Source organism: Ochlerotatus camptorhynchus, unplaced genomic scaffold (genome assembly GCF_037179485.1).
Source record: "Ochlerotatus camptorhynchus isolate MF236.1 unplaced genomic scaffold, CSIRO-AGI_Acam_v1.1 ptg000855l, whole genome shotgun sequence".
NCBI classification, from domain to species: domain Eukaryota; kingdom Metazoa; phylum Arthropoda; class Insecta; order Diptera; family Culicidae; genus Ochlerotatus; species Ochlerotatus camptorhynchus.
Window position 1 is genome coordinate 77,605 of NW_027041314.1, and position 17,096 is coordinate 94,700.

Here is a 17,096-nt window from a genome sequence, read left to right on the forward strand (position 1 = left end):
CGGTTGTCCAGAATCTTTTAAACGGGAGTGCGTTGTGTAATGCGCCTTACGGTAGGCAAGGAGACAGGTGTATCACTTTTCTGTCAGATGGCGCCAGTAAAGGGAAGACGAGCGGGAAGGTAGGTAGGTATGTTTTGTTTAACCACCAGCAGCAACACAACACCACAGCAAAGATAAAACACGAAATAGACGCGATAAAAAGCACTAGAACACAAATCCGATTTGCTTAGTACACGCTTTGAATGATAATCTACTATACGGAACTAATTAGACGAATTTTAGAACACAAAAACAACGTAAATTGAGTGTTGAATCACAGTCGGCTGAGAACGATACTTGTAGACAAACGCAGAGTCTACTGCGTTCATGCCATAGTTTGTGCGCTGAAGTGGCAATCTCAGCATAACGTTGTTACGTAGCGCACGGGGTTGGACGTTAATGTTGACTTGCCCCAAGATTGCACTGCAATCAATTCTACCTTGTAAAGTGTCCGCAATGAACAGGGCCCTAGAGGTGTCTCTTCTAGTTTGGAGAGGCTCCAGATCAATCAGCTGGCAACGACTTTCATAGCTGGGCAGATGAAATGGGTCTCTCCAAGGCAGCTTCCGTAGAGCGAATCGAAGAAAACGGTGTTGAACGGACTCAACTCTCTCAGCACCATTGTTGTAGTTTGGACTCCAGACCACAGAACAATATTCCAGAATGGATCGCACTAAGGAACAGTACAGTGACTTCAAACAGTAGATATCGGAGAAATTCTTTGCTATCCTGAAGATAAATCCCAACGTCCTAGACGCCTTGTCGACAACGTACGAGATGTGCTGCTTGTACGTAAGTTGAGAATCTAGAATAACACCCAGATCTTTCACATGGTTCACACGGTCGATTACAGTGCCGATAAGTTTGTATTCAAATGTGATTGGTTCTTTCTTCCGAGTAAAAGTGATCACTGAACACTTAGTGGGGTTAACCACCATTCGGTTCAAATTACACCAGCTGGCAAAGGCTTCGAACTGACGTTGAAGGAAGTGACAGTCATCAATCGAGTGGATTCGTAGGTAGATTTTAAGATCGTCTGCATACGATAGTCGTGGGCCTTCGATGACCAAGTTCACGTCATTGAAGTAGAGTAAGAAAATCATAGGTCCCAGGTGACTTCCTTGAGGTATTCCTGACGTAGCTAGATATATATTGGACCGGTTGTCACCAATGGCAACCATCAGTTGCCGATCAGTGAGATATGAACGAAACCATCGCAAGAGGTTGCCGCTGACCCCAAGTCTATGCAACTTGGCAATCGCGATGGCATGGTTTAGCTTATCGAAGGCAGCTGACAAGTCGGTGTATATGACGTCTGTTTGAGTCCTCTCTGCCATGCTTTCCGTAAGATACGATGTCAAACACAGCAGATTTGTGGAAGTAGAACGACCGGAAGTGAAGCCGTGTTGATCACCACTTAGATACTGCTTACAATGAGAGAGTAGAGGCTCCATGATGACTAACTCGAATAACTTCGAAACTGCGCTCAACGACGTAATTCCACGATAATTGTCCACATCCCGTTTGCTGCCCTTTTTGTGGATAGGAAACATATGTGCGAATTTCCAACAAGATGGAAATGTACCACTCGAGATGGACAATCGAAATAGGTGAAGCATGGGCATCAGCAAGCTGGCGATATGCTTTTTCAGGAATACGGATGGAACGCCATCGGGTCCTGGATTGAAGGACGACTTGAGTTGTGATGCGGCAGTGGAAATCATCTCGACGTTGACATCCATCGCACCCAGTGTTTGACCGTACAGTGGAACATTACTAGCTGCTAGGGTAACGTGTTCGTCAGTTAATCTCTCATTCGTGAAAACTCTGGCGAACTTTTCAGAAAACAAGCGACAGATCTGCTGAGAAGTGGATGCAACTGCTCCATTCAACACCATTGAAGAAGGTAGGCCGGATTCCTTGCGCTGCTCATTTACGTAATTCCAGAATGACTTCGGGTGCGACTTGAGTTTTCTCTGAATCCCTCGTTGATATCGCGAATAGCATCGACGGCTAACTCGCTTGAACTCATAATTGAGCCTAACGTAGTGACGTTTCAGCGAAAGCGTACGATACTTAGTGAATTTTCTTAATGCGGCTCTCTTGGTCGACTTCAACCTACGCAGTTCACTCGTCTGCCAGGGAGGATGAGAAATTTTACGGTGAACTCTTTTCGGAACGTGCCTGTCAATGACATAAGCCAAGACATGTGAAAATGTCTTTAGCTACAACTTTGTTCAATAAAATGTAAGGAACAAAAGTTATTAATGATTCAAGTCACTGATGTCTTATAATTTCAATCAATTGTTCAGCAGGCAACATTGGTGTTTCTGTTGCGTATAATAGAGCAAAAAATCATGGCTACTATGCCACACTGCAGAATACAGTGTTGCCCACAAAACAGCTGCTTGATTATGTCATAAGATTACTCATCTCTTAAACAATTAATAACTATTTAATTTGACGTTTGGCTGTAAAACGATCAAGGGCAAATTTGTTGCTGTGTAAATTTGCTATAAGAATAGTTATAAAACTTTTTGACCGTGCAAAATGGGAAAAGCCTAGAAAACGATGAATAAAAAGTTTGTTTTTCCTCTATATATAATTATAATTTGCATAGAAATTTTAAATGGTTTGTGCCTTGTCAGTTTCTTAAAAAATAGTGCAAATTTTGAAAGCTTAATCAGAATTCATATATATACAGCCATAAATGTGTATATTTTTGAAAGATCTGCCTCTCCGCTTTTAAAACCGTATAAAAATCAAAAATCGGATGATTGAATGATTGAGTTACCCATAATAGTATACGATAACTTACTCGGTTTTTTTTTAACAATAACTTTATATTTTGGGGGTGTTAGAACAATTTCAAATGTGATTTCCTGTTTTACTCGAATAGACTAGCAACCTACAATAGGTCACATAAAAATTGATTTAGCTGTGTAGCACCGAGTAAATTCCCTTGAGTTAATGATTTAATATACTTTACCTTACCAATCAGACTAAGGTTTTGTTGTCCTCTGCTGGCCGAAGAAGTCGTCTCCACTCTACTCGATCCATAGCCACACTTCGCCAACCTTGTACCTCACCTTCTACTTCGATGATCCACCTTGCCCGCTGTACGTCAATTTTTACAATGTGGACGATGGATGGTTCTCCCAGCAGCTGTTGCGTGGATCATTCGCCTCCTCCACGTTTCGTCATCCATCTGCACTCCACCGTAGGCGGTACGCAACACCTTCCGTTCGAAAACACCAAGGGCATAGTCCAGGTCTCGTGGTCGTAGAGGACCACCGGTCTAATCGGCGTCTTGTAGATAGTCAACTTCGTGCGGCGGCGAATTTTATTCGACCGGAGCATCCTCCAAAGTCCAAAGAAGGCACGATTACCTGCCATAATGCGTCTTTGAATTTATCTGCTGGTATCATTTTCGGCGGTCATCAATGAGCCCAAATACACGAACTCATCGACCACCTCGATTTCGTCACCGCCAATCTGAACCCGGGGTGGGAACATTGAACATTGTCTACCCCAGAACCTCTTTCTCTCATGTATTTTGTCTTCGATGCGTTTAAGGCAAGTCCAATCCGCCTAGCTTTAGTCTCCAGTCTGATGTACGTTTCCAGCATCATCTCAAAGTTCCGTGCCATGATGTCGATGTCATTTGCGAAGCCAAGAAGCTGGATGGACTTCCTGAAGATCGTGCCACTCGTGTCTATCCCAGTTCTTCTGATCACACCTTCTAACAATTAATTACAAACAATTACAATTACAACAAACAATTAAGTTGAATATTAGACACGAAAGTCCATCACCTTGCCGTAACCTCTTCGAGATTCAAATGGACTCGAGAGTGTCCCCGATACTCGAATAACGCACATCACTCGATCACATCACCTACTAATAGTTTGCATTCGTCGTCAAACCAGTCATTTTTTCGGCCTGGGATCACAGTACCAAGTGCCGCTGCAGCAGTAAACACTAAGATTTTGGTTCCGTGTTCGGTAAATTTTACCGAAATCAGAACATCTGAACGTTAGGTAAAACTTCGACCTTCATTTTAAAGGTTATTGAATTTGAAAATAATTTGAAACCATGTTCAACCTTGTTTAAATGATCAAATCTTGTAATTTTAGTGGAGATTTAGTTTCAAAGTAGTTGAAAAGCAATTGAATTTAATTGCATAAATTTTACCGAACAGTTTAGCTGTTCAGATTTCGGTAAAAATTACCGATGTCGGCGATAATTTCTAAGTGTGTACTACATATGGCGGAACGGATGTCCCTCCAGCCATCTTCAAGAGTATCTGCGCCAAACTAGTCTTCCGTGGGTAGTGAAGCTTCCAGCTGCTGCGCGTAAGCCTGGGGAACTCGGGCGTCCCGTAATCGCTCAATGTTGGGTCGCGGCGTTCGACTTCGACGGTATTATGCATCGTCGAGAGTTTTGAGTGCATGCATACTGCAACTAGGTAATGGTCCGAATCTCTGTTCATCCTGCGTTGATAATCCTCCTGCGGATGCTAATAATGTCGGAGAAGAATTTTCCGTCGATTAGAAAGTGATCAATTTGGTTTTCTGTGTGTTGGTCAGGTGATCTCCAGGTGGCTTTGTGGATATCCTTGCACGGGAAAAGGTACTTTGGACTACCAGGGAGAGGCTACAAAACTCACGCATCGTTGGTCGTTGTCGTTTGATACGGCATTCAAGCTGTTTGGCCTGATTACCGGTCTGTATATTGCCTCCCATCCTACCTGAGCGTTCATGTCGCCGATGACGATTTTGACGTCCCGTTGCGAATAGCCGTCGTACACCTGCTCCAGCTGAGTATAGCACGCTTCTTTCTCGTCGTCGGATCTCCCTTTGTGTGGGCAGTGCACGTTGAGGATGCTGAAGTTGAAAAAAACGGCCCTTAATCCTCAACTTGCACATCCTCGCGTTGATCGGCTGCCAACCAATCACGTGATGGCGCATCTTACCCAGCACTACAAAGCCGGTTCCCAGCTTGTGATGGTGCCACTGCTTTGGTAGAAAGTAGCCGCTCGATGCCCGCTTTTCCAATTATTTTGTCCCGTCAAGCAAAGTTTCTGCAACATGGAGAACAGACGCCGTTTTGAGCCGCACCTCCATAGTGAACAGACGCTCGGGCTTGGTGAAGCATTTCCTCTTTCACTGTACTATGGTTACCACGCCAGTGTTTGCGCTGCACCTCTTCACTTTGCTATTGCCGGACTGGCAACACTGCCCAGGCATAACAAAGATTTTCCTGAGGAATTTGTCAGTTTCCATCGGACCTTTAATTCATCATTCGATACACACAATCATATTGATTTTCAATATTGATTAATCAGACATAAGTTGACATGATGCACTATATTCCTGAATGCGGGTTCGAACAGTTTTTTCGGGATTTAAATTCGTAAGAGGGGTCAGAAAAAAGTGGATAAATTGATACAATTGATGAATACACCTTAGCCTGTACTAATTGATAGAGGTTTCTTGTGAATGTTTATTACACTTATTGAAAAGAATCGTACACTCAGACAATAACATACAATGAAATGTATTCGTAGAACTGATTATATAAAAGCACATATTCACGTTACCCTATGACGGAATGAAAATTTGGTCCATGCTCCTTGTTTGAGTCTATCGCTACTTGTCTCAATTTTATGTATACCAACGACATTCTATCAAAAATAAAAACATCATTCTTGCTTCCAATATGAGTTTTAGCGATAGGCCCTAATAAGAAGCAAGGGTCTCATTCGACATCCTACAACCCTACACTGAGGCAAAAAAAAATCTTGAATTCCATAGGCATGACTTATTAATAAGAAGATTTCTTTTTCTCAACACATTTATCAATTCCATAGGCTTGTGCTATATATTCCATGAGCACGACTTATAAATGAATATACTGTTAGATTTCCCCAGCGTTAACAAACGTGTGCACAAATCACGGGTTCAATAATCTGAACGCTCAAAGTTCGATCATGGTCTGCAACATTTTATAATACATTTTTAAGTTTATATATTAATTTCAATGTTTTGACAAATGAATTATGTTTCATAAGACAAACTTTTGATTAAGAAAAGTGTTGAAAATTTATAAGTCGTTCTTATGGAATTCCTAATTTTTGATGCCACAGTGCACAGTGGTCCAGGATTGGAATTTAGCAGTTTTAATATTTAGATGGTTGGTGTCTTTGGGGAAGTTTTTGTGCTTCAAAAGTCCCTTCTTTTGGTGATTGTAAGGGTGGTCCTCAAATTAATTGATATTCAAAAACTAGCTTTCATATTTTTGGAAATAATGACATAAGTTCTTTAGCAAAGTTGTTGAATGTTTCTATCTCTAACATTATAGAAAAATTGTGCAGAATTAAATTAGGGCGTATATGAACAATTTTTTAGCTTCATATATTTTGTTTAAAACTTCTCGTGAAAGTCATCTTCAAGCAACTTTAACAACTTGTTTAAATGCACATTTTTGCCCAGTAAAGTAACACGTTACCTCTTAACGATCATATGATACTAACGATGTTTTATAGAAAATATGCCGTTTTCTTTGATTTTCTTATTCTCTTTGCATTTCAAGTATATTGCTTATCGTATATTAGCTTATTGCGTGCTCTGGATGCACTTCCACAGTTATAAATTGATGCCTGTACCACTGATGCATTAGAATAATTGTGTGGCAAGTACAATGATACTCTATGCCTAGGGAAGTCGAGACATTTTTCATCCCGAAAAATTCCTAAACCGCTCTGGCTTTGTATTTGTGCCTTTACCGATTGAACTAAGGGAGGCCCTTTTAAAATTTTAATTACGCAGTATGGGGATAATGCAAATTAATTTTCAAATAAGCACGAACAACTTGAAGCTCACTAAAAATTGAAGGCTGATCTTTCATCATCATCATCATCATCAATTTGACTTTATTTTTTTTTTTTTCAATATAATTGAGTATAGAGAGAGAGAGAGAGTCTGATGAGAAATTTGAAGTAAAACGGTTACAGCCAAAAACGGTTTTCAAAGGGCCACCCTAGCGACAAATTTAAATAAAATGTGCATATACTCGTGTTTCCATGTTTAGACGTTTGGTGTCTTCAGTGAAGTTTAGGGAGGTCCTCAAATTAATTGATATTCAAAAACTATTTTTCATATTTATGGCAATCAGTTCATATGTTTTTCAGCATAGTCAATTTAAGAAACATTGTTCAGCAAAAAAAATTTCTCTCTTTTAAAATTCTTGCCAATTTTTTTGGAAATGACTAAGAGTGTTCCAGAAAAAAATAGATTTATAGCACCAGTTTTTTCATATTTCCCATGAAATGCAACTTGACTTGACTTTTTAAGATTCTTAAAACGCATATTTCGTAAGAAAATATTTCTTTAGTTCCAAAAAATAATGCAGTTAGTTTATGGATATTATAAATTTTGAGGACCACCCTCAGAGACTTTTGAAGCACAAAAAATTCAACGAATACACCAAACCTCTAAAAATCGAAACAAAAGACTACTTTTCTGCTAAATTTCAATCCTGGACCACTAGGCAGTGTATACAAAGCACAATTTTCCCACATACAGGTTAAGTTTACATATAGTTAGAATGTGTACAAATCACTCGAAAAAAAAATAGAAAAGTTCTTTTATATATGCACTTATTATTATTTATTTTTCTGTTTGTAAGAGCGAGTATAAATTTGTCACGGGTGAAGAACCATATTTTATCCTATTTGAAAGTTCTTTTCCTAATTACTTTTAATACTTCATCGGTTATCTGACATATTTTGTAGCAGACAGTGCTGAAATCAGTTAATGTCATAAAGTGACTGTAAAAGTTTATTGAAATTGTATATCATTTTGCTTTTCTTGGTACAGGCTGACTCATTTTTTAAATGGACAATTGCATCAAATTTTTTTACAGCAGCATATAAGTATCCTAGTATCACAAAAGCATGTTTGGGTTCAGTAAGGTTCCGATTTTGCATCATGTTTTCAATGTATTTAATTTGCGTGTTTGCTACACTAAAAAACCTCTAGCTGAATTCAATAATTTTCATAGACTTTGCGGATAAGTTTGAAGCTTTAGACGTAATCAGGTAATCAGATTTTTAATTATTAAAAGATGTGGAAAACGTGTGTGTTGCAAAAATCGAACCCTTACTGTACATTTATTCCATAAAACAGTTAGAGTGGAACTTCGTTTCCTTATAGAAAAATATCAGAGCCGTATTTTTTTTAATTTCACCATTAGGGCTTTTTCTTTTTTTAAATCATATCTTTTGAACCACTAGACCTATTTAGTGGATCAAACTGATCATGGGGCCTCCCTTAGCTCAGTCGGTAAAGGCGCAGCTACAAAGCAAGACCATGCTGGAGGTGGCTGGGTTCAATTCCCGGTCCGGTCTAGGAATTTTTCGGGTTGGAAAATTTCTCGACTTCCCTGGGCATATAAGTATGATTGGACTTGCCACACAATTATACCAATGCAAAAATGGTACAGGCATCGAAAGCTCTTAATTAATAACTGTGGAAGTGCATCTAGAACACTAAGTTGAGAGCACGCAATAAGCTAATATGCGATATGCAATAAGCTTGAAATGCGAAGAAGAAGAAGAAGAAGAAGAAGAAGAAGAACTGTCAAAGGAAAGATTATTAAATCTAAATTTTGGCTTTTCCACAATTAAAAAAAAAATAGTTTTTTGATTTTGCTTATAAACTGCTATGAGCCTTCATTATTCAAAATTTAATATTGTTAAAGAAAATTAACTCAGCATTATTGTTATGTTGGGTACAAATTTGCAATTTTAAAATATAACATGCAATAGTGCCTTCTGGTCTCGAGGCCATGGAAATCATGAAAATAGATTATAATCAATGTTTTGAAATATAAAATTGAAGTCCATATTAATAAAAAAAAAATCGGTGAAAATTTGGGGAAATGCTTATTTTTCGGACCACTTTAACATGGAAGTGGCCACTCTAATGACGGAATTAAAAAAAATACGGGCCTAATATCTTTCGATTGGGATAAAAATTGTTAATTGTTACGGAATTCTAAGGTCCACTCTAACTTTTTTCTATAGAACTGCTGGTATAAGAAAATTGTCTAACGTTGTTATAAATTCCTTCCAGTTTTGAGATATCATAGGATAATAAAAAAAATATCATTTTAAATGGTATGTCCTCCCTGCATAATATTTTTGATGTTGTGACAAAAAAGATCAATCTATTTCGTTTATTTAAAAGGCTCAATCACGTTAGCTTTATCAATAATTCATTATTGTAACTTACAAGTTATACTTAACTCTACGATGGGACCGATTACTCGCGAGGCGTTTGATAATCTTAAATCATAACTATCAACGAATCAGATTATCTAGCACTGTTTGCAAGTCTTTTTCATATAATTTTCTATTTCATGATAATTTTTTTCGTAAATATACACCCAAATTTGGGTCAAAGCATAGAACTTGCATTAGATGTCATGCACAAGGAGATTGAAAGCTTATAAGCTTTAAAATGCGAAACTAGTTTTACTCCGTCGAAGTGGCGAGCAATCATAATGAAGGATGTGATTTCAACCACAGTTATGAATAACTCCGTACAACACGTCACGTAATATACAATAACATACAGAATTCGATATCAAAATGAGTTGCAATGCAGTGCAATGCGTGTTTCACATCCGCTATAATAGTGCCTACATTTAAGAATGTGTTGACAAGAGCCGTCCCCCAAAATGACAATCCTCATAATAGATAATAATAATAAAAATTGCGCAAAGGATTTCAACGTTTATGCGTATGTGACCCACCATATCCAATTAATAAGCTTTTGTGGCCAACCTTAGTACAACTCATATTGACTATTGAGTTAAGTTTAGAAAAAAAAACTAAAAGATACTAACAACTTAGAATAAGGAGTCGCAAGAATGTCTAAGGGCGCTAGCTATTTCTCACTCGGGTCGGCGTTTAACGTTTACTCTGCTATTGCCCTAAGGCGTAGATCTACGTGTGTTTTTTACGTGCGTCAGCATCTCTTAGCAAAGACTGACGGAAATCATAACCCCAAAATACAGGCCAGTGCATAAATGAAAATTTAGGGATAAAGGTTGAAAATCAATATCATTCTAACTTCGGCACTAGTTTCCTGATTTTGTTATGGTTAGTTTGATAGCAATGAAAGAAAGATATAAATTTATTACAAAACTTAGCAAAACTGGTAAAATGTTGGTCAGTACTCTGGTTTGTTCACTTCATCAATTTCATTACAGTAAAGACAGGCTTGTTTATGATAGTCATAGAAACATATTTATTTCAATTTTCCAAGTCATTTATTTAGTAATGGTATGTTCAGAATTGAGAATTCAAGGATGTTATAAAACTATCTTGATGACATTTCTCTTATCGATCATTAATATAACATGTTATTCCTCTGTAGTCTGAACATATAGCATAAGGCTCATGTGTCATAACAACTAATCGGAAACAAGTACAATAAATATAAAAAGTTCTTATAGTTCTTCATTTTCTTCTTGAGAGGCGACTTGAGTAAAGCTTCTATTTCTATATTGCCCGCAGCTCCTTCAATTCTTACAAACGTTTTTCCATCACCAGTTCATTAAATAGATTCAGGTCCAATATTGACTTTCTCAGATTCGTGACTCGTGTTTGTCAATGTGTAGTAGGTTTTTCAAAGGAAACCGCATAATATCAGTTCTCTGAACCATATACTTTCTGAGATACAGGCTGACAAATGTATATCATTGTAAAGATCAATAATAGGGGAAATGGCTCTAATGTTGGCCTATGAATCTAAGATTGGGCCCATCGCTAAAAATCTGCTATTTATCAATTTTATCTGGATGAACGCGTCATTGAGACAGTACTAATGGATATTTTTGGACGCAATTGAAAATTTAGTCGAATGCTGAATTTATGCATGGGTCCAAATTAGGGACATTTAGGCCGACATTACATACATTTAGGCCCTACATTAAATCAAAATTTGTTTCTATGTTGAAAAGGTCTTTTCAAATCCTTGAAGATTTTCCTGAAAGCATATATTTTAAGCTTTTAATTGAGGTAGCTGTATTCGACCATTAAATGTATGAAATTTTGGCTAATAAAATAATGATTTGTCTTAGCTTAAATATACTACAAAAAAAAATAATGTTAATGTTAACATTCGGGGCATCCACGTAGATAATAATCTTTTGGAAAGAGTTGACATCAAACTTGGATGCGCATAGTTATGTTTCTGCACTTACGGTTGCTTGAACAACATGTATGTGGGTCACTTTTATTGGTAATAGATCTAATATTCGACCCTTTTGTTCACGTCCGAATATTGCTTACACAATTAAGCAGCTTTTTGGTCATTTGTTATGTACAAAAAGGCCACGAATCAAATAACACATCCAAAGAGACACGATTTAGTTCTTGTTAGTCCATGATTTCATCCCAAACAATAAAAAAAATATTTTGAATAATTCGCTGAGTAATCCAGATCGATAGTCACCTCGTATGAAGATTGTAAGATTCAAGACTCAAAACATTATTCAGACTGTAGAAGGAAACTTTTTCGGCAAATTATTTAATTTATGGTCATGAAAATGTGATCACTAATATTTCGCGTTTTATCTTAACCATGCTATGGTGAACACTTGCAAATCTAGAACGGTGACTTCTAGTAATGAAAAGGCGTTTACTACGTATATCACTGTGAATGCATTTTCATGTCCCCAAATTTGACTTGCAACGAAGGACTGATTTGTTTTTTTTTTTTAATTGTCCGGGGACTCTTCCACCTTAATATAATCAACTCACGATTTTTTATGACTTTATTATTTTTAAAACTCGAAGACACAAACTCTGTATTAACTTTTGAAACAAGGAGCTTCAATTTTTCGATGATTATTTAAAATATTTCATGATTTCTACAAGCATATTTAAAAGGTCCTTCTCCTTGCACTCCATCATCGCAAAATGAGAGTCAAAGAAATGGGTGCCAATACTTTAAAAAAATATAACTTTCACTGGAGAAGTGATCTGACGGAAAATCGGTTGTTAGGAAAAAAAAAGTGGTTCATTGTCACTTTAGAAGACGGCTTTTGTCATAAATACGGGTTATGTTATTAGCATCCTCCATTATGACACATACATTCATGGAAGCAGAGGAAAAGAACTCTGTATTCGAGGGCCTGATGGCTCAGCGGTGAAATGATTTATATAATTTTTAAATTTCATGACGATATTCGTTCAATTGCCTGTTATGGCATTATTTCTGTTCAACATCATGAACACTATTTCAACGCTTGTCCACACTAGCCACGATTAAATTAATTGGATAATCACGTAAATTTTTACGTGGATTGTATAAAAATATGTGTGCAGAAATGCAAAGATCTATTTTTGGGTGTATTCTTTTATATTATGTAAATTTATTTTTTAATAAAATGTAGTTTTATCATTTACTTCCTCCAATGCATGAATACAATTATAATTAATGTCCTTGCTTACATTTATCGTAAAATCGAATCATTTCTGCTCTGATGACATTTTAATTCATACGACTTCTGAAAGTTTTAAATAAATTTACAAATAACCTCTATTTTCTATGTAATCCTGATATTGTTCTCATTGAGCTTTGCTTCTCTTTATCTGTTTCATACAAGAAAACACGTGAAAAATTTAACAATGCTAAACAAAATTCAAAAAAAGGAAAAGAAAAAATGTTTACACTGTTTAAAAAACAGTTTCGCTATTCAATGGACCAATATAAACAATCGGATATAGTAGAAAGCTGCTATCAGATAGAATGGCGAGGTGAATCAACTGAAGAAGTGATGTAAATTAAATTGAAAAGATTCCACTTAGATTCTATTGTTAAACAGTAAAGTGTTTTCAAAGAAGTGTATCAAACAGGAAATTAATTATAAATGTTAAGTGATCCAGATAGTCGTGCTGATTTGAAAACGTTTCGGAGTGCCTCAATAGTGAGTTCAATATTGGACACTGGTGGATCAACAAAATTCCATCCATTGGATCCTAGTGTGGAACTTGAGCTTGAATCACCGGATACTCCTCAAAGAAGGGGTATTTATGATTCTGGTCATCATTCACACATGGGAAGAGCCGCTTCCGCTAGGAGCTTAGTCGATACTAGGAGAGGAATTCAACACAAAAGGTTTGCTTACTGTCCTTATTATGTAATGCAACTGCCACCTGTTCATGTCTACTGCTATAAGCCTTTTCCAATATGACTGTCCAAATTTCACTGCTTTTTTCATTTCATTGTAGGTATTTGACTCTTGATACCTGTAATTTAGTTGCCTTCAACGTTGTACCGTATACCCTAATTGAACTCGCTGTGTTTGTTTCAGTCCTTTATTGTTGATATTAGGACTTTTGCTTGAAAAGTATTAGTTGATAATGATTGATTGAAATGCGATTTATTCGTGCTTTATGACATATTTGTAATGTATCGTTTATTATTGTATGATGTTGTTTTCCTACTAGAGATCCTGAATTTTACATAAGAAACGACATCTCATACCGAATAATCCAACCGCACAGAATCGTCAATCAAAAGTGGTTCCAGTTGATCTTTTTTTTTTTTGTTTTTGAATAATATTTGCAAATATACCATTAAAACCTCTTTACATTTGTATTTCAAGCTGATTTACCACAATACACTCAAATCTGCATTAAGCGATTTTTTTCGCCTCTATTTTAATTCGTGTGATATCAACTATCGACTAGGTGTGTTATTAAAAATGCTGTACCCATCGTGCATGAGGGCAAAATCTAAAAAAATAAAATTGCAAAAAAACATAATTGAGTGTATTTTTTGTTTAGTGTTACTTAGTTATCCTGTTATGAGTGTGTTGTGTAAATACAGACAGTTGCATGTGTTGAGATGTCGCTTCTACCTACCTTCAAAGTTTTTTTTTGTTAAATTGCATGCGTGTTCAATCCTGTTGTAAATGTTTATGGATGTTGCAAACACTTTGAAGCAACCATATATTTTAAGACAGTATTGGTGTTGGTCGAGGACTATAATTATATATCCATTATTTTTTCTATTCTTAATAATGGTTCAAACTTTTTATTTGTGTACATTAAAGTAGAAACCTAAATCGTTACAATAAGCCAACTTGAATAAGTGCGCCAGATTTTACAGTGGTGCTACAGTAATTGGCTTGAACACATTTAAAAATAAACTAACACAAATAATAATGCTGTTAGAATGCTTGTTATTAGTAAACTGAAACCAATCCCCAAGAAATCTTTTATCTCTGCTATAATGTTAAAGCATCTTAATTAATGTGGTGTATTATGTGGTGCATATTTTTACATGAAACATACGTTCCAAAACCATCAAAACAAAAACTAAAGGTACAATTGGGATATTCATATATATCTGTGCATGGGTGTGAGAATAATTTCTATAGCATAGTTTTTATATAAATAGTTACTAAATTCATAGCCTGGTGGATATAATGATGATAGCCATTTTGAACTTACCCTTGCTGGAGCCAATCGGATATGGCAGTTTCATATTAGATCAATTCTCACCACATATTGTATTGTAAACAAATTGAAAAATAGCAGATTTGTTCAGATGTTGATTGATAAATGTGGAGGCGACCCCGGCGTAGTGGTTATTAGTTATACATAAGTCTCACGAGTAACGAGTTGAAATCTCATCCTCGGACAAGTCAAGAGTGACCCAAGAGCGTAAATGTGACGATAATATATACAATAAAAATCATAAATGCACTTTCTTTGCATTTTTTTTACGAGGAACAAACAGAAAATAATTTACTTTCTGATATGTTTATGGAAGTAATGGCTATTGATATATTAACTGCAGGCATGAAAAATTATGTACATTCATTTCGTGCATTCAATTACATTTTTTTCTCTGTTCGGGACCTAACACCACTGCGACCAGTAATTTGATCTATTGTAGTGTATCCCGTGTCCTTAGTTTAGTGCATGTCGTATTTCTGTTCACTATTCACTATTGAGAAATTATGAAGCATTCGATTTTTTTTACAGTTGTCATTCTTGCATTTATCGCAAGGATCCGACTCTAATTGAAAGGTGCTGCTCTTTATACCCTTCGGAGTGTTGAAACACCCTCCAAAGGCGCGCCCCTCTGTCAGTCAAAATTGGATTCCTTAGCAACAAAATTAAGGAATGACAGTGATAGTAACCATGCATCAGAACCCTAGTTTTAACCACTTCAAACTAGGGAACAACGAATAGAATATTAGGAATCACATAGATGAAGACTAACTAACTCATTATTTTTCTTGAGTTTCAAGATCATCCTCGGTGGACAAAGCCGAGTCTTGTCACTATCAACAAGGCCTAAAAAGTAACAAGGACTAAGATGTGTTCCTTTGATTACTGAAAAATTCTGTCCCGCAAGTTTGAAGTAGTCAGGACTATGAATCGGTGGTAGATCTTACATCCCGTAACGTACCACGAAAAGGTGATCTACCCACGATACGGGGCATTCATTTACGTTCATATGTCTCTAACTTTTTTCATCAACAGAATTCCGTTAAATTATGTTTGAAGCTTTTGTAGGTTTTGCTATTAAGTACAACTTTTTTTTAAATCCTCAATTTGTATCTTTTTTGCATGATGAACCAGAGAGAACCGAACCCACAATTGTTTTTAGTTGAATGTACATTACATTCACTGAAAAACAATAAAAAGTTCTGCCCGGTCTAGTTCGTCATGCAGAAGAGATTCAAAATTGAGCTTTTGACAAAAGTTGTAGTTAATATCAAAACATACAAAAGTTTTATGCGTCATTTTACGGAATTCTGTTGATGAAAAAAGTTAGAGGCAAATGAATGTAAATGAATGCATGAAATGAATGTAAGTGATTTTCCATGCCTGTAGGCATGTAGATTCCAAGAAGTTATTTGTGGAAATCTGCACCCAAGTAACACTCATATGTTCCATAAATGCACTAACAACATAACACAAAACTTTCCTCGATTAATATGAACTATGCATTTTTTCAATTTACACAGTTTTTAATCGTCCAAAACCATATCTTTCCCAAGTAACATAGATTATGCACTTTAAAAGTTATACAAACGTACATCTTTCTTTATACTACCACTGCAAATAGAATGATTATAATAATATTTTTTTAAACATGTAAAATAACCAATATTTTGTTTTATAAGACTTGTGCTTTTCTAGTTATATAAATTTATGAAAAAAAGTATGCATATGTCATAAACACGAAATTTACTACTGTGAGCTACTTTTTGCGCGTTTTGATTTCTCTAAAAATATTGTTAAATGTTATCAACAATCTGAAAACATTCTAGTGCAAATCTAATGAAATTTGTAATATTTTTGTTCCCAATTATTAATGATGCACCGAATATTAGGCCACATGCAGTCTTTGCAGTCTCAACAGAAATGGCCAAATATCAGTTAACATGTTGGTGTAAACGCCGAGTACCCCTAATACTATTCGGTGAATCACTACTAATTATCTCGCTTCAACCACTGTACCTTATGGCGAAATTTAATGAGATCAATGTACGAGTCATTGTATGAACATTGCGTATCCCGTGCTAAATTTGAATTTTTCTCATTTTAGTAATATGTTTGAATGTTGGATGCTCAGAAGTTAGATATGATAGCTTTTTCTAATTTTTATGTGACCGGAAGCCGCCATCTTAAATTTGAAAATAACGTAAGATATGGATTTCTGGTCCCCACACGTCACCCGATTCCAAAAATATCCATATTGTGGGGTACTTGACAATAATTTCAAAAACTTTTTTTTTTCGAAGTAATTCCCAAATAGCGAGTTTTTTTTTACGCACCGAGTCGATTTGCAAACCCACAGTTTGGTTCGTAATTGAAGGTTCCGATTTAATTACATTGCATTGTAGCGTACTTGAATTTCATCTACTCAAATACAAGGAACTGCACTGCCGTTCTACGCATATCAGTCCCATGTTTCAAAAGTTGCTTCTGAGAAAATCGCGAATAATGTTTCCAATCA

The 17,096-nt window shown here is 36.2% G+C and overlaps 1 protein-coding gene across 2 annotated transcripts in view; it reads left to right on the forward strand.

Moving 5' to 3' along the window:
- The window catches only part of LOC135715328 (innexin shaking-B), a 157,620-nt gene that overhangs the window by 48,629 nt on the left and 91,895 nt on the right, over window positions 1-17,096 (forward strand). Inside the window, exon 1 of one of the 2 annotated variants that reach the window (XM_065238645.1) lies at window positions 12,917-13,232. The exons of the other annotated variant lie outside the window; for it this stretch is intronic. Within the exon in view, the coding sequence (XP_065094717.1) occupies window positions 12,985-13,232 (248 nt within the window). The 5' untranslated portion in view covers window positions 12,917-12,984. Of the gene's footprint in view, window positions 1-12,916; window positions 13,233-17,096 lie in introns of those variants that run through there. 2 annotated transcript variants of the gene reach the window in all.